The sequence below is a fragment of the Lissotriton helveticus genome, chromosome 1_1, assembly GCF_964261635.1.
Source record: "Lissotriton helveticus chromosome 1_1, aLisHel1.1, whole genome shotgun sequence".
In the NCBI taxonomy this organism is placed as follows: Eukaryota; Metazoa; Chordata; class Amphibia; order Caudata; family Salamandridae; genus Lissotriton; species Lissotriton helveticus.
The window spans coordinates 910,037,068-910,061,386 of record NC_136057.1 but is presented as its reverse complement, the minus strand read 5'-3'; the positions used below and the strand labels follow the sequence as shown (position 1 = coordinate 910,061,386).

General features: G+C 48.6%; 1 protein-coding gene across 2 annotated transcripts in view; it reads right to left on the bottom strand.

Annotated features, from left to right (window-relative positions):
• XPOT (exportin for tRNA) overlaps positions 1-24,319 on the bottom strand; it is a 538,373-nt gene that overhangs the window by 214,292 nt on the left and 299,762 nt on the right. For both annotated transcript variants that reach the window (XM_078676087.1, XM_078676095.1), the window contains exons 14-15: positions 10,647-10,766; positions 9,831-9,925 (exon numbers count right to left, since the gene is read on the bottom strand). In XM_078676087.1, the coding sequence (XP_078532213.1) occupies positions 9,831-9,925; positions 10,647-10,766 (215 nt within the window). The remainder of the gene's footprint in view (positions 1-9,830; positions 9,926-10,646; positions 10,767-24,319) is intronic.

Here is a 24,319-nt window from a genome sequence, read left to right as displayed (position 1 = left end):
CATGTTTATGTATATAATACATAGATGTCATAGTGTCTGTTCGAATGAAGACAACTTTGTTTGTAGGTGAAAGGTAGGAAGGTTTTCACTGCTAGGTGAACAGCTTGTAGCTCTCGGTGATGATATGAAGATCCTTGTGTGTGCCATTCCATGCTCCTTGAATTGTGAGATCTTGGAGAGGTACACCCCAACCTATTAGGGGAGCATCTGCTGTAAAAATATTTGCGGAACCGGGTCATGAAACGGCTGGCCTTTAGATAGGTTTGTGGATTCCACCATTGCAGAGAGTGATGTGTGCAGCTGTCTACCAACACTAGATTGTGAAGTAGACCCAGTGACTGATTCCATTGGTTAGACAGACATTCTTGTAGAGTTCTCATGTGTAGTCTGGCATGTGGGATTACTGAAATACAAGATGCCATCATTCCGAGAAATCACAAAAATGTTCTTGCTGAGATTTGACTCCTTATGTGAAACTGTTTAATTAGTGTTACTATGTTTCGTATTCTGTCTGCATTTGGGTATGCCAATGCTGAATGCACGTTGAAAATGGGCCCTAGGTACAATTGTGTGGTGGCTGGTTTTAGGTGAGACTTCTGTAGGTTGATAGTAAACCCTAGTTGATATAGTAAGGTTAGGGTTTGTTGAGTATTTTGTTTGCAAAGGCTAAGGCTGTTTGCTTTTATTAACCAGTCGTCTAAGTATGGAAAGATGTGAATGTTCTTTCTGCGTATATGTGCTGCTACTACTGCTAGACATTTTGTGAATACTCTTGGTGCCGTGGTAATCCCGAAGGGAAGAACTTTGAAATGATAATGTTTTCCCTGAAACTGAAACCTAAAGTATTTTCTGTGAGTGGGATGAATAGGTTTATAGAAGTAGGCGTCCTTTAGATCTCATGCAGCAATGAAGTCTCCCTTTTGTAATAAAGGAATGATCTCTTGAAGGGTGGCCATGTGGTAGTGTTCTGATACGATGTAATGATCGAGAATGGGTCGTAGCAACCCATCTTTTTTGGGAATAAGAAAGTATAGCGAACAAACTCCTGTTCCCTGAACCCGTATCAACTGGTTCTATTGCTCCTTTTTGTAATAGAGCTGATATTACTTGTTGCAGGAGAATTTGATGTTGACTCGACAGTTTGTGTTTGCCATGTTGGATAATATCCAACACCCATTGATCTGTTGTAATTGATTTCCAAGTGGTGAGAATTTGTTGAAGATGGCCAGACAGGGTTTAAGTGGTCTGGGGGAATAGTAAGGAAGTTATTGTTTGTTATTGACATTTGAAGAACATGTTTTGTTCCCTCTGCCTCTTCCTTTAAAATTGTTCCCTCTATAAGAATCCCTGTATTAGGTTTTTGAAGTAGAGGTTTGCCTAGTGCTTTTTTATGCTGGCCCAGTGGTGTCTGAGGTAGCAGATCTTGCACCTTGCTTGCAATTAGGTCTATGAAAAGAACCACAGTATGTGTTTGTAGAGCCCCATTAGATTTTGCGACCTGTGTCCTTTTTCATTTTCTTAAGAGCTGTATCTACTTGAGGTCCAAAAAGAAGTTCCTTGTCAAAAGGTAGATTTAGAACAGCCTGTTGTACTTCAGGATTCAATTGTGACGCCCCTTAGCCATGCATGCCTACGTGAGAGGATATTGGTGTTTATACCTTTGGCACTGGTGTCCACCACACCTAATGCACACTTCATAGAATTATCGGAAACAAGTTTTTCCTCATTAACAATTTCCTGTCCCCTTTTCCTGTGCTCCTCAAAGAGTTGATGCTAATTGAGCTTAACTGTTGGCTATACGCCAATGATTAGCTGCTTGTGCAGCAACACGTTTTCCAGAAGCATCGCGTAATTATTTTTTTGGAGGTGGTGCAACACCTGATGTTTGGGAGTTATCCCTCTTTCTTACATTTGAGACTACGAAGGAGTCTGGGTTAACAGACTGTGATCGTGGGCTATCGGCGGGCTGGAAAAGCAGGCGAGGAGGCCGGATATAATGGGCAATAGTGTTCTTTTATTGCACGCTGAACAGGTCTTATAACAAGAGAGGGAACAGAGATATGGTTTCTCAAGGGCTGTGCCGTCTTCTTCTGTCACCGCCGGATGTTGTGGGGATCCAGTGGTGTTCCGGGTCTTGGGTTTAGACGTCCGTAGAAGACCGGGAAGGCTCCTCGGAGGGCAGTAAGAGAAAGAGAAGGAGCCGTTAGTCTTACTGGGGCTAGAGGCCGGATACCATAACCGTTACCAGGGGTGAGGAGGTAGAAAAGGACCGTGAGGAAGGAGTGGGAAGGACAAAGAAAGGTAGAGTACAGAAATGGTGGTTGATTGGGTTCATGTGGGGACGGTGTCTTTACAGTGCAAGGTGCTGTATACTATATACAAGGTGTCTACTTACTACAATGGACGTGTCTAAGATAAAGGGAGTAATTACATGGGAGGGGGCGTACTATTTACACAAACCACCTAGCGTGCTTATAGAAGGAAGCTGGTACTCACGCGCTCCGCCGTAACTCTCCTCCGAGTTACGGCCGCTCTTCAGCCACCTCCGTGGGACTCCACCAGTCTTCTGACCACTCCTCGGTTTCTCCGCTCCCGTCTTCTCCTTCCGTCGTAGCGTCAGTCGAAATCTCCTGCCACGATACTCCGACGTCTTCTGTCTCTCGTTCTCCATCTTTTCTGTGTCCGGCCGTCGGCAGGGAGGCGGGACTTCCGGGGTCAGGGGGAGGTCCTTCCGGTCTGTCGTCTCTTCTGATTGGGTCCTGCAACAGAGAGAGGGGCGGGTGTTCCGTTGTCACGGACGCTGTTGTGGTTGTTTCGGTTTGTGTGTCCTGGAAGGGAGAACAGAGGAGGGGTGATATTCGTGATGGGGTGACTAGGGTTCTCGCGACCCGTGGGGAAACATCACATCCCCTTCCCCTAGCTGTCCTTCTTGCACAGGGTGGGGACATGGGGTAGCGGGAGAGGTAGTCTGCATTACCCTGGTCCACACCTTTCCGATGTACTGTTTTGAAGTGGTAGGGTTGGAGCGACAGAAACCAACGGAGGACTGTCATTGTGTCCTTTATTCCGAGCCATCCACTCCAGGGGAGCGTGGTCTGTGTAAATGGTAAAGTCCCGACCCTCCAAGTAGTATCGGAGGCTCTCCACTGCCCATTTGATAGCCAGGGCTTCTTTCTCCACCACGGCATAGTTCTTTTCTCGTGGGAATAGTTTCCTACTGAGGTAGAGGATGGGTTTCTCGTTCCCAAGTGGGTCTTTTTGGGACAGTACCGCCCCTAGTCCTTGTTCCGAAGCGTCTGTCTGGAGCAGGAACTGTTGGGAGTAATCAGGACTCACCAACACGGGACTGGATGTCAGGGCGTTTTTCAAATCGGAAAAAGCATGCCACAACAAGGGCGTTGGATTTCGAAGGACTGATTCAGTTTTGGAGGATTTTTTTAACAGGTCAGTGAGTGGCGCTGCTCTTTGCGAAAAGTTAGGTACAAACCTCCGGTAATAGCCTAAGAGGCCCAGAAACGCACAAAGGTCTCTTCTGGTCTGGGGAAAAGGGAGGGATTGGATAGCTTCGGTTTTACTTTTCTGGGGTCGGATTAGACCCTCACCCAGGAGGTATCCCAGATATTTAACTGTTTGGGCTGCTAGGGTGGTTTTGGCGGGGTTAATCGTGAACCCATAAGACCCCAGGGAAGAGATGACCTTGTGAAGGTGTTCCAGGTGTTGTGTCCAATCATCACTGTAAATGACGATATCGTCCAGATAAGCGCCCGCATACAGGGTGTGGGGTCGTAAAATGTGGTTCATTGCACGTTGGAATGTAGCGGGTGCGCCATGGAAGCCGAAAGGGAGGACTAGGAACTGGTACAATCCTTCAGGGGTGGAAAACGCCGTCTTTTTTCTTTTTCATCACCACCCCCTTTTCTGAATCGTTTTTGGCCACTATAGGTGTGGCAGGGTATACTCAGACATGAGTCCCTTTCTCACTGCTCCATCAGGATTCAAGCAAGCCGGGCCGAAGAGGCTGAAATGCCAGAAACCGGTCCCCGGTAGCTTGTCTCCTTTCTGGTGAAGAATTGGCTTGGTAGTTTGGTCTGCCCTGTTCCCATGATGCACTGGGCCAGGGACAGACTAATTTGCATATAGCCAGGTTCTGAGCTGGGATGGGGCAGTGAGATAAATAACGGTGATGGATCAAGCCCTGATCTTTGGATTGGGTAAGAGTGGTCTGCTTAATTCAGACACTCTGTTCATCACCACCCCCTTTTCTGAATCGTTTTTGGCCACTATAGGTGTGGCAGGGTATACTCAGACATGAGTCCCTTTCTCACTGCTCCATCAGGATTCAAGCAAGCCGGGCCGAAGAGGCTGAAATGCCAGAAACCGGTCCCCGGTAGCTTGTCTCCTTTCTGGTGAAGAATTGGCTTGGTAGTTTGGTCTGCCCTGTTCCCATGATGCACTGGGCCAGGGACAGACTAATTTGCATATAGCCAGGTTCTGAGCTGGGATGGGGCAGTGAGATAAATAACGGTGATGGATCAAGCCCTGATCTTTGGATTGGGTAAGAGTGGTCTGCTTAATTCAGACACTCTGTTCATCACCACCCCCTTTTCTGAATCGTCTTTTTTCTGTCCTCCTCTCTGAGGGGTATCTGCCAATACCCCTTACAGAGGTCTAGCGTGGAGATATACCGGGCCTTCCCTATGCGTTCGACCATCTCGTCGACGCGAGGCAACGGATAGGTGTCAAAGGAGGAAATCTTGTTGACTTCACAGAAGTCAATACAAAACCTGACAGACGCGTCAGGTTTGGGTACGAGGACAATCGGGGAGTTCCAATCGCTCACCGAGGGTTCTATTATGCCCATCTCTAACATCTTTTCTGTTTCCCTCTGTATTACCGCCCTGCGGGCTTCGGGGACCCTATACGGTCTTTGTCGGACCACCTTCCCAGGTACCATTTGTATGGCGTGTTCTGTGATGGTGGTATGTCCGGGTGCAGAGGAAAACACCTGGCGTAATGGATATAGGACGTCCTCTAGTTCAAGACGCTGCTGTGCGGGTAAGTCAGTGTCTATACAGGGGGAAAAGGAGAGGGGAGCACGAGAAAGAGAGCCAGACAGGACGGGACGAGGGCCTTCCCATTTCTTTAGATGGTTCACGTGATATATTTGTGTAGTACCACGTGTGGGGTCCAAGTCTAACTTGTAGGTGACAGGGGTCACCTGTTGAAGGATGGCATAAGGGCCCTGCCACTGCCCTAGGAGTTTCTGATCCGAGGACGGCATCGTCAAAAGAACCCAATCACCGACGGTAAAGGCCCGTGGTTTTGTGCCCTTATCGTATTGTCCCTTCTGTTTGTTTTGTGCGTTCTCTAGGTTTTGGCGGACAATGTCCCTTATCACCGATAGGTGTGCCTTTAGGTTGTCCATATATTCGGGGAGAGGGCGCGTACGGTCTGTTTCTGCTTCCCAGGCTTCTTGGGCCATGTCCAATAAGGTTCGAGGGGGTCGGCCATACAGTAATTCATAGGGCGAATAACCGGTGCTGCTCTGAGTAGTACAACGAATAGCTAACAATGCAAGGGGCAGCATATCCTCCCACCTTTTTGCTTCTAATCCCAGCAATTTCTTTAGTGTCTGTTTCAGCGTGGCGTTGTATCTCTCTACTAACCCATCTGTTTGCGGATGGTACGCCGAGGTTCTGATCTGTTTTATCCCTAGTTCTGAACAGACCTGCCTCATCAGAGCTGAGACAAAAGGAGTGCCCTGATCGGCCAGGATTTCCCGGGGAAACCCCACCCTAGAGAACACAGAAATTAGGGCTTTGGCGATGTTCTGGGTAGTGGGTTGGCGTAGAGGTAGGGCTTCAGGGAAACGCGTGGCGTAGTCCACGATGACTAGGGCGTAGCGACAGCCGCTACGAGAGGGTAACAGGGGCCCTATAATGTCCATCCCTACTCTGCTGAACGGGACATCGATAACAGGAAGGGGCAATAGGGGTACCCTAGGGGGTCGATACCTGCTATGTTTTTGGCACACGGGGCACTCTCTGCAATACGTCTTGATTTGTTGGTGTACCCCGGGCCAGTAAAACTTGTCTAAGATCGCTTGGCTGGTTTTTTCGTCGCTAAAATGACCCCCTAGGAGGTGGCTGTGGGCAAGGAACAGGACTTTATCTCGGAAGGGACCAGGGATCAGAAGCTGGGGCTTTTGCTGGGACCCTCCCTTGCGGTATAGCAACCCATGTTTCTTGAAGAAATAAGGACCTACGATTAGGGGATCCTCGTTGTCTAACGCCCTTTCCCACGCTTCCTGCAGGACAGGATCTTCTTGCTATGCTGCCCTGAATTCCCTGTCGGTCTGCCAGGGGTGGTCATCCGGGATCACGGGGAAGACACAGGCGTGCTCTCTCTTTCCCTTCTTTTGTGTTTTGGTTTTCTGGGGTTTGGGCTCCTTCGCAGGGGAGGAGAGTTCCTGAGGGAAAGCAGCTTCTTCCCACCATCGGGTCAGGGAATCGGTTGTGTCCTAAAGAAGTCCCGGTAGGCCGGAATAGTCACTCCCCAATCTGGCCTGTTCCGGAAGAGCTGGTACAAGACCTACGGTGAGGGTGGTTCCTGGATCCTTAGGGTGTCGGACATGCACTTGGGTGGTTGGGTATCTTTTCGTGTCGCCATGGACGCATTGAATGGCGACCATACCAGACGGAGGGCTAACAGGGTGGTTCAAGTCCTGAGGTCTGAGAACGCTCTGTCGACACCCAGTGTCCGCCAGAGCCATGAGGGTCTGTCCATCAATGTTCACCGGGCAATGAAATGGGGGTGGTTTAGCACCAGGAATCGAGCATACATAGTTACGGGCAAGGCCAACCTCCATCGGCTCTTCCTTGTGGGGGCACACCCGAGCGATGTGACCAAAACCCCCACAGCTGTAACATTGGGGTCCTAGGTTGGGAGGCCGCGGCAACAAAGGGGTGGGAAACACAGCGGTCGGCTGCGGTCTTCTCGGTAGAGGCGGACGGGGAGGCCGGATGCCCGTGGAGGGATGTGCTTTATGTGGGTGTTCCTCTCTGCCTCGCTGCACCTCCTGTGCACGGCTGTAGGCACTTGCGATTTCCACAGCTGCTTCTAGTGTAAGACGGGCATGCTGTCGCACCCATCTTTGAGTGGCTGGATGCAAAGACATCAGAAACTGTTCGAGGTATATTTTCTCGAGGATCTCCTCCTTGGTGGAGGCATCGGGTCTCAGCCAGCGATTGGTCAAGTCTTTGATCCTAAACGAAAGGGCTCTGGGGGTGTCTTGTGGTCCTTCTTTGGCCTGGCGTAGCTTTACACGGTACGTTTCGTCGTCTATGCCCAGCCGTTCAAGGATACACTTCTTGATATCTGCATAAGGATTGTTGCCCTGTATGTTTGCCTGTTGATACGCGGCTTGCAGGTCTCCGGTCAACAAGGGACCCAGGTAGTGGCCCCACCGGTCGACAGGCCAGGAGGCGGCCTGTGCTAGCCGTTCAAAATTGGTAAAGAAGAAGTCCGGGTCCTCCCCCGGCACATACTTCTGGAGAACTACGGAAGGCAGGGAGGCCATGGGCCTCTGATGTCCCAGTACGTCGGTCAATTTCCCCATGGCTTGCGCTCGTGCGTGTCCCCCTGTCCCTTCAGTACATCATGGAGCTGGCCTCGGTCGTCCTCAGCGGTCTTCAGGAACTGCTCCATGAGCTTTCCCAATTGTTCCTGGGATTCGGCCATCCTCTTCATCACGGCCTCCATGCCTCCAGGGAATCCCACTTCTGACACCAGATGTGATCGTGGGCTATCGGCGGGCTGGAAAAGCAGGCGAGGAGGCCGGATATAATGGGCAATAGTGTTCTTTTAGTGCACACTGAACAGGTCTTATAACAAGAGAGGGAACAGAGATATGGTTTCTCAAGGGCTGTACCGTCTTCTTCGGTCACCGCCGGATGTTGTGGGGATCCAGTGGTGTTCCGGGTCTTGGGTGTAGACGTCCGTAGATGAGCGGGAAGGCTCCTCGGAGGGCAGTAAGAGAAAGAGAAGGAGCCGTTAGTCTTACTAGGGCCAGAGGCCGGATACCATAACCGTTACCAGGGGTGAGGAGGTAGAGAAGAAGATGGAGGTGGTGTTTGAGGGGTAGGTGAAGATGGAATAAGGATGTGAAATGGGCTAGTAGCAGCATCCTTCCTCTTTCTTTTTAAAAGTTGAAAAGGAACGTCCAAAGCTTCTTCAAAAGACAACTGCTTTTTTGAAGATTGTTTTTTGCTGGTTGGAACACTATTCTTTCCGGTATAGGCTGACTATGGAGTCTTTATTGTTTTGGGTCAAGCCATTCTTGAAATTGCTCAAGGATTGGCACAGGTGGAGATTTTGGTCCGAAAACAAAGCATTTCGGTGGCAGAAGCTTCGGTTTGGTTGGAGCTGTGTACAGATACGAAATTGAGTGTCATTGTTTCGGTGCCGAGACCGAAGATTGAGGGGTTGTAGGCTAAGTGTAATGGAGGTGGAGGCCTATGCTGCAAGCTGAACTTTCAGTGCAGAGCAAGGCTTTAAAATCAGTTTTTCGGTACGCGCCATGGCTTTTTGGCAGTGGCGGACGGTGAGCAGTGTTTTCAGTAAAGACCGATGCTTTGGGCTTAGGATAAGGGGTATAGATACTCACTGTCCGATGCTTCTGTGCCGGCTTAAGAGTGGGAGAGTCGTCCTCGGATTGGGTCTTGGAATCATGTATGGAAAGTGATCCCTCCTGTGCCGCTGAAGCTTCTTCATCCTCCTCCTGCTGCTGTCGAACAAAGATGTTCGGTCCATCGTCTGCTACCTTGCGCTGAAATTTTTTGTATTGAGACTTCCAGGCCTCACAGCTCTCTTAATGATGATCGGACAAAAGGCATAGATTGCAAACGGTGTGTTGGTCGGTATGAGGATACTTGGTGACAAATCAGACTGGAACGGAACGGTATGCATTCCAAGAGTAGATCATTCTCCGAAGGACTTTGTAGTCAAAAGTACGTCCAGCCAGGCGTGGCCCGTAGGCTGAGGGAGCGAACCGAAGGCCCGCTACGCAGAAGGATGATCTCTCAAACAAAATAAACTAACCGATTCAGACAATACCGCCGAGTGTAGATACTAAAGAACCAAATGGAGCCAGAAGGAGTCTCTAAGCGGAACGTGAGTATTACAGCCAAACCAGTCTGCAGAAAAAAAACTATCTGAAGATGGCATCGATAACCATAGCAGTATTACCAAGAGGAGTCACACAGCCTTGTGACTCAAAGAAAACTTCTTAGAACAAAAACACCTTGCAATCGTCCGAGCCCAACACTAGATGGTAAACTTATGTAAAGCAGGTGTATTTACAGCACACATGCCTCAAAAAAGTCGTTTAACCACACATTATTCACGAAATATTATGAAATCTATGTGAGCTCAAGACAAGGGTTCAAATGTTGCTGGAACTAGAAATGGGTGATGAGGAAAGTAGCACTGAGAATGTACAAGGACTGATTGCCGAGCCTTTAAATAGTATAACACAGTGGGTAACAGAAGAGCTTCTCAGATACCAGAAGAGGAGAAGGGCCAGCTAGTGGAAAAATACAGCATCTCTATTTACTCTCCAATATTATCTTTTCTGTCGCTGCCCCACTCACCAACAGCACTCTGTGCATCCTAACTAATAACAAGACGACTATCATGTGAGACAAATGGATTAGCCTAAAAAAATGCACTGCTAAACACACCTAATTTGTGACAACAGTGAGCTTATAACTGGCTGCTATATGAAAAGAAGTAATTAGAATGGCACATATGTTTTCGCACTCAAAACATACTTGAGGGACTTCACAAATCTTGAAAAAAGATATGATGTTCGACTCCGGACTTTCGGGCTTGGATGGCGCAGGCCTCTTTGATCCAAGAATGCCATCTGCAAGTTTAAAAAAAAACATTAATAATTTTTAAAAATGTGATACACATAAAAGCTAAAACACAGAAATGTTTAGTGTGTGTATGTATGTATATGGTACTCCTATAGTGCAAATCCAGCCAAAAAGGATAGCAGAGCGTTGTACATGATCAAAGACAACCTCAAAATCAATGTGTAATAAGAGAGGAAGCTGGGCGGTGGACAGTTAATGTTCTGTGATGCAGTGTTCTTTAAAAAGGTGAGTCTTTAACTCTTTCTAAATTGCAGCACGTTGGGGGGAGGGGGCAGGGGTCCTGGTGGAAACAGGGATGCTGTTACTGGGAGCATCAATGGAAAAAGACCCATATGTCTTATTTTTTCTTTTTAACACTTCTTAGTCTGCAGTCTGATGTTGTCCTGACTGCGGGTATGCAGAGAACCATTCGACATGGTGAGCTAGTTCACAAGATATGTGGGGATGCTGGTCATGATGGATTTCTAAATGCTGCTGTTGATATTGAAGATGAGTATGGCTGGAAAGGGAAGCCGTATGGAGTTTCATCAAGATACATTTTAAGCTCCCTAAATCATTTAGGAAAATTACGCCAGGAATGTATAATTAAAACAGGCAACATAGCACTAGAATACCGCCTTTGGAGGGAAGGGTCAGTAAGTTTAAAAGTACAGCACCAACATTTTCCCCAAATTAATTCCCACAAAAAGAAATAATACTAATACTTACAAGAACATGAGGAATGTGCTGAGGTTCAACGGCAAAAAACTTCTCATATCTTACAACAGTTTCAAAAAACTCAAGTGATACTGATGTGTGCTGGTAAGCACTGACTCCAGAAGTCACCAGCTGCAAAGAAGGAAAATACAGGGAAACAAAGTTCTGTTTATTAGCTAAAACAACTTGTCAGTGCAGTTTTATCATTGTATTCAAGTTAACAAAATATATGACCTATCTACTAAATTTGCAGTGATCTAGGATTTCAGCATTCAACTTTGTTAAACACTAACTTTTGTAGAGAAAACGAAATGTGTGGATTTATTGCTTATGTGGAAGTGTTTTTGTGCATTATTCACAACATACAGAATATTAACCTACACTAAAATTCACATATGTACACTGACATGATGATATTGTCATTAAAACAATTTTGATACGACAGGTTAGAAGGCATTTTCCTGATTCATGCTAACTAGGCCTCAGGTAAGCCTCAAGGCCATCTTGTTCAAAATGGGTGTCACATTCACGGTTTAGTATTTCTGCTGCACGCAGTCAAGCAAGTCATGTTTGTTAATTTCAGTTTGACACTGCTCTCAAAGAAGCATAAGCTTAATATTGTAACTTTCTTCAAGGTCCTTCCGCTTACACAGGGTATTGCATTTATTCATAATAGTTCACTGCTACTATTGTAATTAGTTTGTTCTGACACTTCCGGATGACATTAACTCCGTAGGGGGTGAATCAATATTCAAATAGTGGGATGGTGCTTAGGTGGTAAGGCTGTTCGACACTTATTAATTCAATGCTCTGATTTGCTGAAATTGTATTTTTTTTATCTCACCATAATACATTTTCTACTAGGGATGCTGTCCAACGTCTTACTGATTTTGCTGCTCATTTGGAACTAAGAATAGTTTAGATTTTTCCTATTATTATGAATTGTCTTATTGCCTAAGCCTTCATAGCAATGATTTTATGTACCTGCATTCTAATTATCCTGTATTGTAGCCTTAAAATTTTTTGCAATACATTTGTTTGAATTTCCACCAGAGCACTCACTTACTGAGTCAGTCCTTTCTAAAAAAAAAACTGCATTTTTGTATGCTGGTTTGCACTTTATCTTGGGACATATTGCATCACGAAATTGAGTTTAACACGGTCTCCAATCCACCGACTCATAGGCATGCCATTGAGGTGTCTTCTGAGTTGTTGGCTTTGATGTCAGGACTACCCTGCGCTCACACTTATATAACAAGCATTTACAATGCAACGGTCTCGGCATTGCAAAAGTTAGAGCTATTAGCATTGTAAATGACAATGCCATTTACAATCACTACATGCAGTCAGTCACCCAGGCATACCGTAGCCGAATCCACTCTCATAGTTCACAAACCCACACCAACAATAACACAAACACACATACCTCTTCTGAGTGCACTGCTCCATAGATGGACAGACTCACAGACCTGCGTGTGTGACCCTAGCTTGAGCTCACCAGCGTGCGCGCCCACTGACTGCCCTCATGCACACACCAACAGGAGCACAGTGTTCTCACTGCACAGTCGCACACACCAACGGGAGCACACTGTCCTCGTACACAGCTGCACCCATTATTGTCATGTTTGTGTGCTGGTCAGTCGTGCACTGGTCCTTACCTGTCAATATTGTTCATATAAACTAAAAATATGTGACCTACTGGCCAATATTTCACAAAATGTATTTGCAAAGGTGTAGTACTGGGCAGTAATAATTGTGTTATTCATATCGGCAGAGATCTGGGGGGTTACTGGCAATTATTGTTAAAAATAAATGCTAGAAGGTGAGGCCTTGTCAGTAATGTTCAAAGGAACACAGAGCAGATACAGCACAGGTCAGGAGTAACGCGAGTCATGTGGGCAACTAATCAGTTATGTAAAGGCCAGGTCTGGTTGTTATTCACATGTTCTGCTTTACCGTAAAGTGCCCTGATGCCTCCGGCCCATGTTAGCGCTATATGAAATCACAAAAGTAAATAATATGTTCACATTAAAAACATAAAGAGCGCACAGTCCAGGCCAGCATCGATCATAGTAACACGAAGAATTAAATGCACTGTAGGGTATTGTTCTAGTTTGTGCTGTTGATATTGGTGGGGAGCAGTGACGGGGGAGGATGGGTGAAGTTGTGGGGCGGGCTTTTGGATGGGCCAGGGGAGGGCCGCTGTCCCTGGGGAGGGAGAGGCTGCAGGAGGAGGGAGTGGGAGGGAGTGACGGAGGAGGCTGGCTGAGGATATGGGAGGAGGGCTCATTCCTCGCCTGGACTGGGGAACAGCCGGGGTCTGCCGAGGCCCAGAGACACACAGCGCAGCAGGCTGGCACACACACCACACCTTGCACACATGCTGACTCGTGCTTACACACACACTGACACTCATACACAACTTGCACACACGCTGACACAAACACACAACATAACTTTTGCACACACTGACTCGTGCTTACACGCATGCCGACACACAACTTACGGACACACTCACAACTTGCACACAGGGGACACTCACACCCACCACTTATTCACACGCTGACACTTGTACACACACCCATATTTGCACACCGGCACGCTCATGCAAGCACCCACAACTTCCCACACATTAACACACCTACGGACAATGGTTGTGTACACACACACACACACACACACACACACACACACACAGACACACCTACAGCTTGGCACAGCCAGGGCTCTCGCATGCTGGCGCCGCTCGTTGCTCTCCCTAAAGAGCCATGGGGGACCTGATAGGCAGAGATCCCCGTTTAAACCTCGCTGTAGGGTGCAGCGCTCTCGTGACAGATCTTGCTGTATCCCCTCTTCTATAATGCTGTGTGATATTTGCTAAACTTCAAGTGCAGCAGAGAGTTGCCGTTCATGTGTGTAGCGGATCTTGCAGTCGTTTCTTATGTGAAGCATACAGGGGGTTGTCCCAGTGTGGAGCGTCCGTCCATATGTGTAGCACAGTTTTGTATTTGCCCCCACGTGCAGCGGAGCGGGCCAGTTCGTGCGCGCCCGTGCATCGATGCTATGTGTAGACCCTGCGCGCGACAGTCTGTGACCGGTAATCATCTGTGGGCACAGCAGACCTTGCAGGTAGTGACGCTATCTGTACCGTGGCTTAAACGTATTTGTCTGTATATCACGGTATTTTTCTACTGTTGCAGGGATGCGTACATATGTGTAGCATCGCTTTGAGGTATTTCTCCGTGTCTAGCTGATTTGTCCCTATGCGTTGCAGATATTGCATATATGTATCCAAGCTGCTTCTATTTGTCCGTCTGTGCAGCTGGTTCCGGGGACCTGTCAGTATATTCAGTAGGGGTTGCATGTGATTTTTTTTCTCGTGTGAGCGGCAGAAATTACGGTTTCTCTCGTGTGTGCAGCGGGGCGGCACATGTTCGCCATCCTGCCGTGTCCCACGCAACAGAGATGATCTTGTAATATCCCAGGGGGACCCGATAGGCAGAGATCCCCGTTTAAACCTCGCTGTAGGGTGCAGCGCTCTCGTGACAGATCTTGCTGTATCCCCTCTTCTATAATGCAGTGCATATATGTATCCAAGCTGCTTCTACTTGTCCGTCCGTGCAGCTGGTTCCGGGGACCTGTCAGTATATCGGGGAGAACAGACTTTAGTGAAGGTGACACGTTCGTAGAAACAGTTGTGCTGTGGGAAGCACAGGTTACCGTGAGTGCGCATCCACCACCGAGCTAGATGGTTGTAAGCACTGCGGATCCAATGCTAAGCACTGCCCCTTACAGACCCCCATCCCAGCCATATCCCAGGAGTGCTCGGCGGGAGTTGGTTTCTAAAGCTTTTCTGATGGGGAGCAGGCTCCAATCTTACTCTGCAGACTCATTGTGGGGGCGGGGGAGCAGCCCAGGGCCCTGTCCCCTTCGAGTCTGCTCCACCTTTGTGATGTGGAGCAGTCCCGGGCTCACTGGAGACACATTGTCCGGAGGGGGGCCGTGTCCTCCCCTCACCCGAGTCTGCACCACCTTTGTCATGGGGAGCAGCCCCAGCTTGCTGGAGACGCTCTGGCCGGGAGGGCTCTAGCATCCCCCCGCCATGTCTGCGCTCCCTTTGTGATGGGCAGCAGGCCACGGCCCTCTGATCTCTTTGAGGGCGTGGGCCGAGAGAGCCGGCACTAAAGGCCTCGTTAGATGAGGTGGGCACACCCTGTGCTCTCCTAATGACAGCCACCCCACAGAGGCTCTTCCTACTCCTCCCTCCCTCCACGGACCAGCATACCTCACGCCCAGCTCGTTCTCCACCCCAAACTTGTTATTTTGCGCTCGGCCAGTGTTTCATAACACTCCACACACGCCCAACCTGTTTTAGGTAATACCAGGTTTCTATTCACCGGTTTCCTTGACATAAGAAAGTTTGCAAATTAAGGACGGGTAATTTGCAAAAGTCATCATTCAGCCCTTGGGGTAAAGCCCGGTTGTTCTTTGTATGTGTAAAGTTACCCCTTGTTAATACAATTTGTTTCAAACGGCGTTTTAAAAAAAAGTGTGGCAGCCACAGGTCAAAATACATGAAAACGACATCTAAAACAAGCATTGGAAATGCAATAGGTCTCGCAGCATTAGAGTTAGTGCTTTTAGAATTGTTTATGGGTTTTTTGTAAATCTTTAGCATTTTTGTTTCCTGTAGCCAATGCTAAAGAATAAAAAAAAAAAGCCATAAACATTTCTAAAAGCTCTAACTCAAATGCTCCGAGACCTATTGCACTGTGTGAGGGTGAGGGGTTGAGGGTGAGTGAGGGTGAGTGAGGGTGAGGGTGAGTGTGAGTTAGGGTGAGGGGTTGAGGGTGGGTGAGGGTGAGGGGTTGAGGGTGAGTGAGGGTGAGGGGTTGAGGGTGAGTGAGAGTGAGGGTGAGTGAGGGTGGGTGAGGGTGAGTGAGGGTGAGTGAGGGTGAGGGGTTGAGGGTGAGTGAGGGTGAGGGCGGGTGAGGGGTTGAGGGTGAGGGTAGGTGAGGGGTTGAGGGTGAGTGAGGGTGAGTGAGGGTGATGCTGAGGGGTTGAGGGTGAGTGAGGGTGAGGGGTTGAGGGTGGGTGAGGGATTGAGGGTGAGTGAGGGTGAGGGGTTGAGGGTGAGTGAGGGTGAGGGATTGAGGATGAGTGAGGGTGAGGGGTTGAGGGTGAGTGAGGGTGAGAGGTTGAGGGTGAGTGAGGGTGAGAGGTTGAGGGTGAGTGAGGGTGAGGGGTTGAGGGTGAGTGAGTGAGTGAGGGTGAGTGAGGGTGAGGGGTTGAGGGTGAGTGAGGGTGAGTGAGGGTGAGGGGTTGAGGGTGAGTGAGTGAGGGTGAGTGAGGGTGAGGGGTTGAGGGTGAGTGAGGGTGAGTGAGGGTGAGGGGTTGAGGGTGAGTGAGTGAGGGTGAGTGAGGGTGAGTGAGTGAGGGTGAGGGGTTGAGGGTGAGTGAGGGTGAGGGTGAGTGAGGGTGAGTGAGGGTGAGTGAGGGTGAGGGTGAGTGAGGGTGAGGATGGGTGAGGATGAGTGAGGGTGAGTGATGGTGAGGGTGAGTGAGGGTGAGTGAGGGTGAGGGGTTGAGGGTCAGGGTGAGTGAGGGTGAGTGAGGGTGAGGATGAGTGAGGGTGAGTGATGGTGAGGGTGAGTGAGGGTGAGGGTGAGTGAGGGTGGAGGGTGAGGGGGTGAGGGTGAGTGAGAGTGAGGGTGAGTGAGGGTGAGGGGTTGAGGGTGAGTGAGGGTGAGGGATTGAGGGTGAGGGATTGAGGGTGAGTGAGGGTGAGGGATTGAGGGTGAGTGTGGGTGAGGGATTGAGGGTGAGTGAGGGTGAGGGGTTGAGGGTGAGTGAGGGATTGAGGGTGAGTGAGGGTGAGTGAGGGTGAGGGATTGAGGGTGAGTGAGGGTGAGGGGTTGAGGGTGAGTGAGGGATTGAGGGTGAGTGAGGGTGAGTGAGGGTGAGTGAGGGTGAGTGAGGGTGAGTGAGGGTGAGTGAGGGTGAGTGAGGGTGAGTGAGGGTGAGGGGTTGAGGGTGAGTGAGTGAGGGTGAGTGAGGGTGAGGGGTTGAGGGTGAGGGGTTGAGGGTGAGTGAGGGTGGGTGAGTGAGGGTGAGTGAGGGGGTGAGGGTGAGGGAGGGTGAGTGAGGGTGAGTGAGTGAGAAAAAAATAAGAGCAGACAGTGCTGGGGCTTGACTGGCTATTAGCAGAGAGCGACCGAGGGTCAGATACAGTGCCTGGAAGCGAGGACATCACAGCCTGCTCGACTTCAAACCCAAACGCAGCGGCAGGCTTAGCATTAGACTCCCACTGCTATATGGTGACCAAAAGAGGAAACTGTATGTTCCTGGAAGCGGATGTCCGAAGAGATGGGAAACCTGTGGAAGAGAGCGACGGTGGGGCGACAACGATTATGGCTTCGTTTGCTTTTGGTATCCGACTGGCTGCTGCGTTCCGGTTCTGAGCCGTGGAAGTTAAAGGGGTTCTCGCAGAGTCAACGAGGCAAAACGCGAAGGAAAGAACCATGGCTGAAGACGGGTAACATTATATTAAATCTACATCCGTTTGCAAGCGCTAAACGAAGCCTGACATGGGCGAGCAATAATTCAGTGCAAATACTGTAGCGGGGCAGCCAGGATTGGATATAGTATAATTGAGCACGTGTTTTTTTATCAACAATGACGCGAGATTTGCTACGTAAATTCAAGAGGCTGTAAAAGTTACAACTATTTGCGTGTGTGCGCGTGAGTGAGCTCTTCTTTGCTTTTAATCTTTTGGCGCGATATATTTAAGTTGGAACGCAAACGACGACAGCGCGTTCGCCTCTTTTAACTCTGCGCCAGTCAGACAAGGATTTTACTTCAGGAAGGTCTGGAGTTGTGTTTGAGTAAGTTTGCTCTCGTTTGCATGTACCTGACAAAGCCCCAGCATATACTTAGTTTCCAGGTAACTTCGCAAACCGTGTGAAATCCCGAATGTGAACTGTAAATCAATTGGTCAGAATAAACTGTTAAACAAACACAAGAAACAGTCGGACAGGAAGCAATCGCAGGAGCAGGCTCATGTGTGCAGCAGTTACAGAGCGCACACACAGAACTGGAGACCAGTTACAGTCAACGAACAATCGCAGGCAGGAGCAGTCACAGGCGGAGAGAAACGATGCGGTCACAGACATGGAGCAGTAACATGTAAGGGAGGGGTCGCCTGCAGGAGGCAGTCGAATTCGGAGAGCTGCTGCAGGCACGCGGTACTCACAGGCAGGGCTGGCGCAGGCAGGGGCTTCACTCGAGGAGGCTGCGGGGACCAGTGGAGGGGGGAGGAGAAATGCGACACGGCGGGAAGGGGAGGGACAACCAAAGAAGACGGAGACCCCAAAGACAGGCAGGAAGCAGGGACAGGCAGCGTGGGAACCGGGAACAGAGGAGAGAGGCAAGAGGAAGGAAGGACGAGGAGAGGAAGGCCATTGAAGGGGGCGACTGAACCTCAAGGCAGAAAATTGAGGAGCATAATTGAAAAGGAGGCCGAAGGAAAATGTTTAAATTGAGGGACAAAGGTAGAAGGTGGGGGCACTTGGGAGAAATATTGTAAAGCTCGAGGAAAAAGAATACAGGAAGGGAATACCTGAAAGGAGAGAGACAAACGGAAACAAGCCTTTCACCGTAACACGGCGGGCAGGGGAGGGGGCGGAGAGGGGAGAGGTGCGACACGGCAGGCAGGCAGGGGAGGAGAGTAGGAGGAGGAGGGGGGAGGAGAGTAGGGGAGGCACGGCCTAGCGGCAGGCAGGCAGGGGAGGAAAGGAGGAGGGGGGAGGAGAGTAGGGGAGGCACGGCCTAGCGGCCGTGCAATCAAGTAGTGAGGGGCGGAGCTGGGGGAGGCTGTGAGAGAGAGTAGGCGGCTGGGGGCATGTGCACGCGCATTTAAGCTCAATGCGCATGCGCATTGAGCTTAAATTTCTCGTGCACTGCAAGGAATCGCCACGATTCCTTGCAGTGTGGATAAAGAGCGGATAAGTGCCAATACTCTCGCCTTGCTCGATGCGCATGCGCATCGACAGGCGAGACCTAAAAATGACAACAGATCACTCTGACACTTTAGTCAACTAGAATCCCAGAGCAAAACAAGGAAGTCACTGTTACTCACGAGCCCAGCATTATTTTCTACGCAGCCTCACCGGAAGTCAGGCAAAGTCGCCTGTGAGGGGGGCGGGGCTGCGTCTGGACCGGAAAAGAAGGCAGGCAGAGGGAAAGCATCTCGCGACGCCAGAAGGAGAGCGGAGTCCCTCTAAATTGAACTGGTGCACTCGTGTGTGTTTGTGTGTGTATGCATGTGTGCGACGGCGGGGGAGAGGGGGGGAGCTCGTGTGTGCGCGCGCGTGTGTGTGTATGTGTGCGGGGGGTGGGTGTCTCTGTATGTATGTGCGTGCGTGTGTGTGTATGCGCATGCGTGTGTGGTGTTTTGAGCTTCCTAGGAGACAGCGCCTGGCCACAGCGCTCGTTCGCGTGCGCATGTCAGTTTGAAATGGCCTCCAAGGCGATGCGCGCGGCCAGGATTGTCTCCTGGGAAGCTCACACGCTGACAAAAGGTTCTCGGCGGAGACGCGCTTCGCGCGGCTAGCCGAGACCTAAAAATGAATTTGCAAACCACCCTCAATAGATTCTGTAGAAATATGAAATAGCTCATTAATAGCATGAATTTTGGGCACATTATTATCAGCTTTACATGACTAATAATGTGTGGCTATAAAACACTGTTAGGACTTTGAGCTAATGTGATGCCAGTCCAATAAGAAGCTTCATACAAACTGCAGAAAGAACGTTTTTTTCTGGGGTTGCAATTAGGATTCTTTTTCTTTTTATTCTTTAACACATCGTGTCAAACACAGTTTTGTTGAATATAGCAATGGTCTGCAGTGGTTGTCTTGTTTACAAGTTATGTTAAATATGTCCATGTCCTTAAAACAGCCATGTTGGGACTAGACAACATTGAAACTGCTGCTGAAACTAAAGCTATGCTCTAGGATTGGAATGACTTTCCTGCTGAGGCAAACATTAAATTACACCAGCATGCATTACTGCGACTGCTATATAACAATAGAAATGTACAGAATGTTGGCTGACCTCATTTTCCTAAAAAGCTTTCTGGTTATAAGGAAAACAACTTGTTTTACTTCATTGGTGCAAAGTGATACCCGACCTGCAATTCTGTTTTTGAACATTTGATGCTCAGCTCAATCCCAAGTTTATACGCTTAATTTTTCACAAAAACTTCTAATATGAGCACATTGTTTTGGATGGCAATAGAACACAAGTGATTCCGATCCACTACTACCTCATTAAATGTATTCACTGAGACGCAATGAGTGATAGCAGGCTGCATGACCACATTGCACTCATGGCTGAACCTCTTTGTTTTCCAGACAACCACCAGTGTGCTGCCTAATAATACATTAACAAAATAATATGTTACTTACCTCCAAGAGTGGTTCTCTAGCACGGGGATATTTTATAGATTAATGTGGTTTCTTGCACTGTTCTACAGACTTTGCAGAATGTGCCTCTTCCCTGCAGCTCTGCCAGCAAATCTGCCAATGAGTCATAAGTTTGGTATGGACTATTCAAAGGTTGACGATTCAACAGTGAGTGATAATGTGATGCATAGTCACAGTGAAGGAACCGCCTTTGCTCTGCACGTGCACCCTATAACTTGCAGCCTCAACTTGAGGGGAACCCCTAAAACTGTATACCCCAAATATGAAACCTTAACAGCATGCCCAGGGGTGGATGAATCAAAGACGGTGTTAAACCTCAATTTCATGAGACAATGTGTCCCTGAGATAAGGCATCATACAGCATGTCAGAAATACAAACAACTAATTAAGGACAGATTGAATAATTGAGCTCTAGGGCAGGAATAGATATGTTAAAGATATATTACAAAAATTGCACACCTTTGAATGCCTCAGTTCAAATAAAGTCACAGACCTCATTTTTAGGTCGAGCCTAGCGCAGCGCACATGCCCTGCCCTAGGAGATGAACTTTTGGGATTGGTCTGCACTTTTCAAGCACTCGTGCTTGTGGTGGCGGCATCCAACTTGCAGGAGCGAACAGCGGTGCGCAGGAGTCATCTGTATCCAATTAGCGTGGCCGCACGCGCATCTGCACTTTTTAAGGATTTGTGCTTCTTATTTTATTAAACATTTTGGTGCCAGTTCAAGGATCCATGGGTCTCGTGCCCGCTAACTCTAAGGAGCTTGTGAGCGTTACCGCCAAGGAGTTGATTACTGCATCACCGGAACCCATTAAAGCCCTGCGCTGCCCCCCACCTGCCTGATTAACAGCTGTACGAGGCTGAGCGCAGCCTGCAAACACTCCCAGCACACGTAATGTTTACTTCAGCTTTGTGAGGCACAGACCCAGCCTTCAGGGGCCGCCCACTCTTACATGTTCTGTCTGCTAAGCAGTTCCTCCCACCTGCCGTAAAACAAGATTGTTGTAACCGTGTTACAAGGCAACGATCATTTCTGGGGGCATTTACAAACAAAACGTGTGCGTGCCTGTAAAGCGAATGTTGCACCCTCCTCAAAATAAATAAATAAAAACCTACGCCCGATCACAAGGGAATTCTGCGCACTGAGAAAATGTTGTACTGCTGCAGTAAAACGCAAGTCCATCCATTTCTGTGACACAAACTGGGACAACCCGCGCATGCTGCAGTTGACTGTCCCTACACAGGGTATAAAGGCTGGGGTGCACGTGCATTGGACACCACATGGAACTATACATATAACAGTGTACTGTGTTTCCACTGCACACGGGAGGGCTCAGCGGTTAACAACTGTAAACACTGAGCGAGCGAACAATCCGAGGAGACTGGAGCACGGGGTACAACAGAGGACACGGCCAGCAAAAATAACACTTACGAAAAACAAAACAATCAGGGGCGAGTCAAACGGTAACGCCGCAGTTGAGATTACTCATGCACAATTTGTGCACAGATGTGGAATTTGGGACTGGGTCATACTTCTGCTGGTGGCATACTATATAATCAGCAGAGGTCAAAAAGTGGCAATTAAAACAGAGCCATACATTATACACACATTCCTATAAACAGGAGTCAATCAAGAAAGAAATGAAATGCGATTCTCTGCTTCGCAGATCTGCTTCGTAGAAACCATGAAATGATACAATGTAGATGTTTGTTTTCAAAAAGGGAAATGTCGCCATCAGACGTGCTGCGACTGGCAGGGTTCTTGTGCAACCTGTCCCCACTTCCCAGGGTGGTAATGACAATCACCGGAGCGTGTTGGCACTGTCGCCCCTCCCCGCCCCCACCGCTCAGATCAGAGCAGCTCCTGCAGCCGCGCACACAGTGTGCAAGACTGATCGCTCCACCCGGGGATCTGGGACACATGGGAGCGGAGGCTAGGGCCGGCAATCCCCGAGCAGGCAGCATTGGCAGAGCAAGCTTCCCTCCCGGTGCTCAGATTTTCGAGGAAGCACTGGGTAATGATAGGGGCAAGGCCCTCCCCGTGTGAGCAGCACACATGGGTGTTACAGGCTGCAAATGGTGTTATTTGACCATCGCAGTGAGGATGTCTTCAGCAGCAATAGCGCTGCCTAATGAAGCCGACAGTCTTTACAAGGCAGCTCTCCTTCTACAGGGGCTACCTCCACCTACATGTGATTATCCATAGGGGATAACCCAACACGTGATTATCCATAGGCAATAACGCCAACTTTATGAATAAATAAGAAGGGCCACTTAGCCGCAAGCTCAAAGCGATGTTCGTTTATGGAGACTTGTTAAATTGTCGGCATGTGATTGAGCCACAAGCAGAACATTGTCACAGATCGGGCCTGAACACCTGGAAGTGGCGCTGGGCATCCCTGGAACTCTGAGAATTGTTTCCACTAAAACACTTCCCATGGGAGACTGATTCTTAGCCACCGCAGTCACAGCCAGATGCTCCTCGGTGGGTACTTCACAACAGCTACAGAGGCACTTACAGAAACCTTAAGGTCGCTGTCACTAAATGGATAGACCACACTGAACAGGTACCATTCCTAACAATCTGGACAGTCACCCATTAATTGCAGCGAACAGGTGCAATGTGTGTGGCATGTTGCTCAAAGTGAGTGCCTCAAAAGCCGCTGGTAATGGTAAACATGACATGGGAGCCTATGGAGCAGCAACATATCATCAAACAAGAGTATTAAAACACCTCAGGATAACAGTTTTGCAGCCTAACTTCAAGCTAACAAATTTGAAGTCCTAGTGCCACTTTCATAATCTTCACTCTCCCCTCAACAAAAGCAGGAAATAACAATTACTGCCACCACAGGCAAACAAGTCAGCGCTACCACTGATGGCTGAGAACCACATGTCAGCACTGCAACAGACACCTTAGGACAACAGGCTAGAAAGACCCATTGACACCTCAGGAGAAGTAATCCCTCCTGCTGACACCTCATGACTAAGGCCAGCACTGCAATTGATGCCGGAGGACTACCATACGGCACTGGCACTAATACCAGAGGATCCGAGGTTAGCAATAACAACAGAAGGACTACAGGTCAGAACTCCCACTGATGCCTCAGGAGTACTAGTCAGTCATGACACCCCAGGAGAATGGGGCAGCCCTCCCACTGACACCTAAAGAGAAGAGGTCAGTACACTCTCCGACACCTCAGGATAAACGGACAGAGCACACGCTACTCAATTTGCATACATAGCTCAGAGCCAAATCACAAGCCGCAGCTTCAATAACAACAGGAAACAGACAATAACCAACCACACAGAAACATCAGCAGAACAGGTAATAGCTCAGATCTCAAGACAAACTGTCGAGATCATCAAACACACGGGTAACAAGTCAAAGGAAGCATTGGCATAGCCGATAGGTTTCGCCTTTGGGACCTTATAAGTGTTTAGCCATGCAACAGTGGATGTTGTTGCACCAAGGATATTGTGCTGCATAACTAAATACTTACAAGGTCCCAAAAAAGCAAGACTTATTGGCTATGCCAATGCTTGTTTAAGTTGGGTGCACCCAATGAGTCATGAGCTAGTTGAAGGACTGGCATAGCAGTAAAGGCAAGTATGATTACAAATCCACATCCCCATTCAGCTAACAATGTGCCAGGCTATAGCTGAACTGAAGAAGGTATTCCTTACTTCTGCTATTGATAGTATAGCCAAGAACACAAATAATAGAATTGACAGTTTAAATATTGGATTTCCCTAACCTGCTACTCTAAAAAAAAAAAAACAACTGTACTCATTGATAGACCTGCCACCATGTTCAACATAAACACAAATAGCTATAAGAGTCTAACGGACGTTGTGAGTCCTTGCTAGCTCACATGGTTTAAGCATTAAGCATAGCCTTTTGCAAGAGCTAGTTTGAGATTGGTCATGACATGTTAATCTACGCCACTATGTGGTAGTTTAAACTTGACCTACACCTTGAAGAGCAAAAATTGAGCAAATCAGATATGTTGCTTCAGGGTGAATGGGTTGATAAGATAGACGCAAAATCCGACTCGTTTTGCCAATCATCACGCTACTGATGCCAAAATAATGGGGTTAAGTACAAGTAGATAACCGTGATAAACCTGCATCTACAGTGGTATGGTGACAGCTATTTGCTTCTTCATCCTTCACATCCCTAATGAGGATATCCAATGT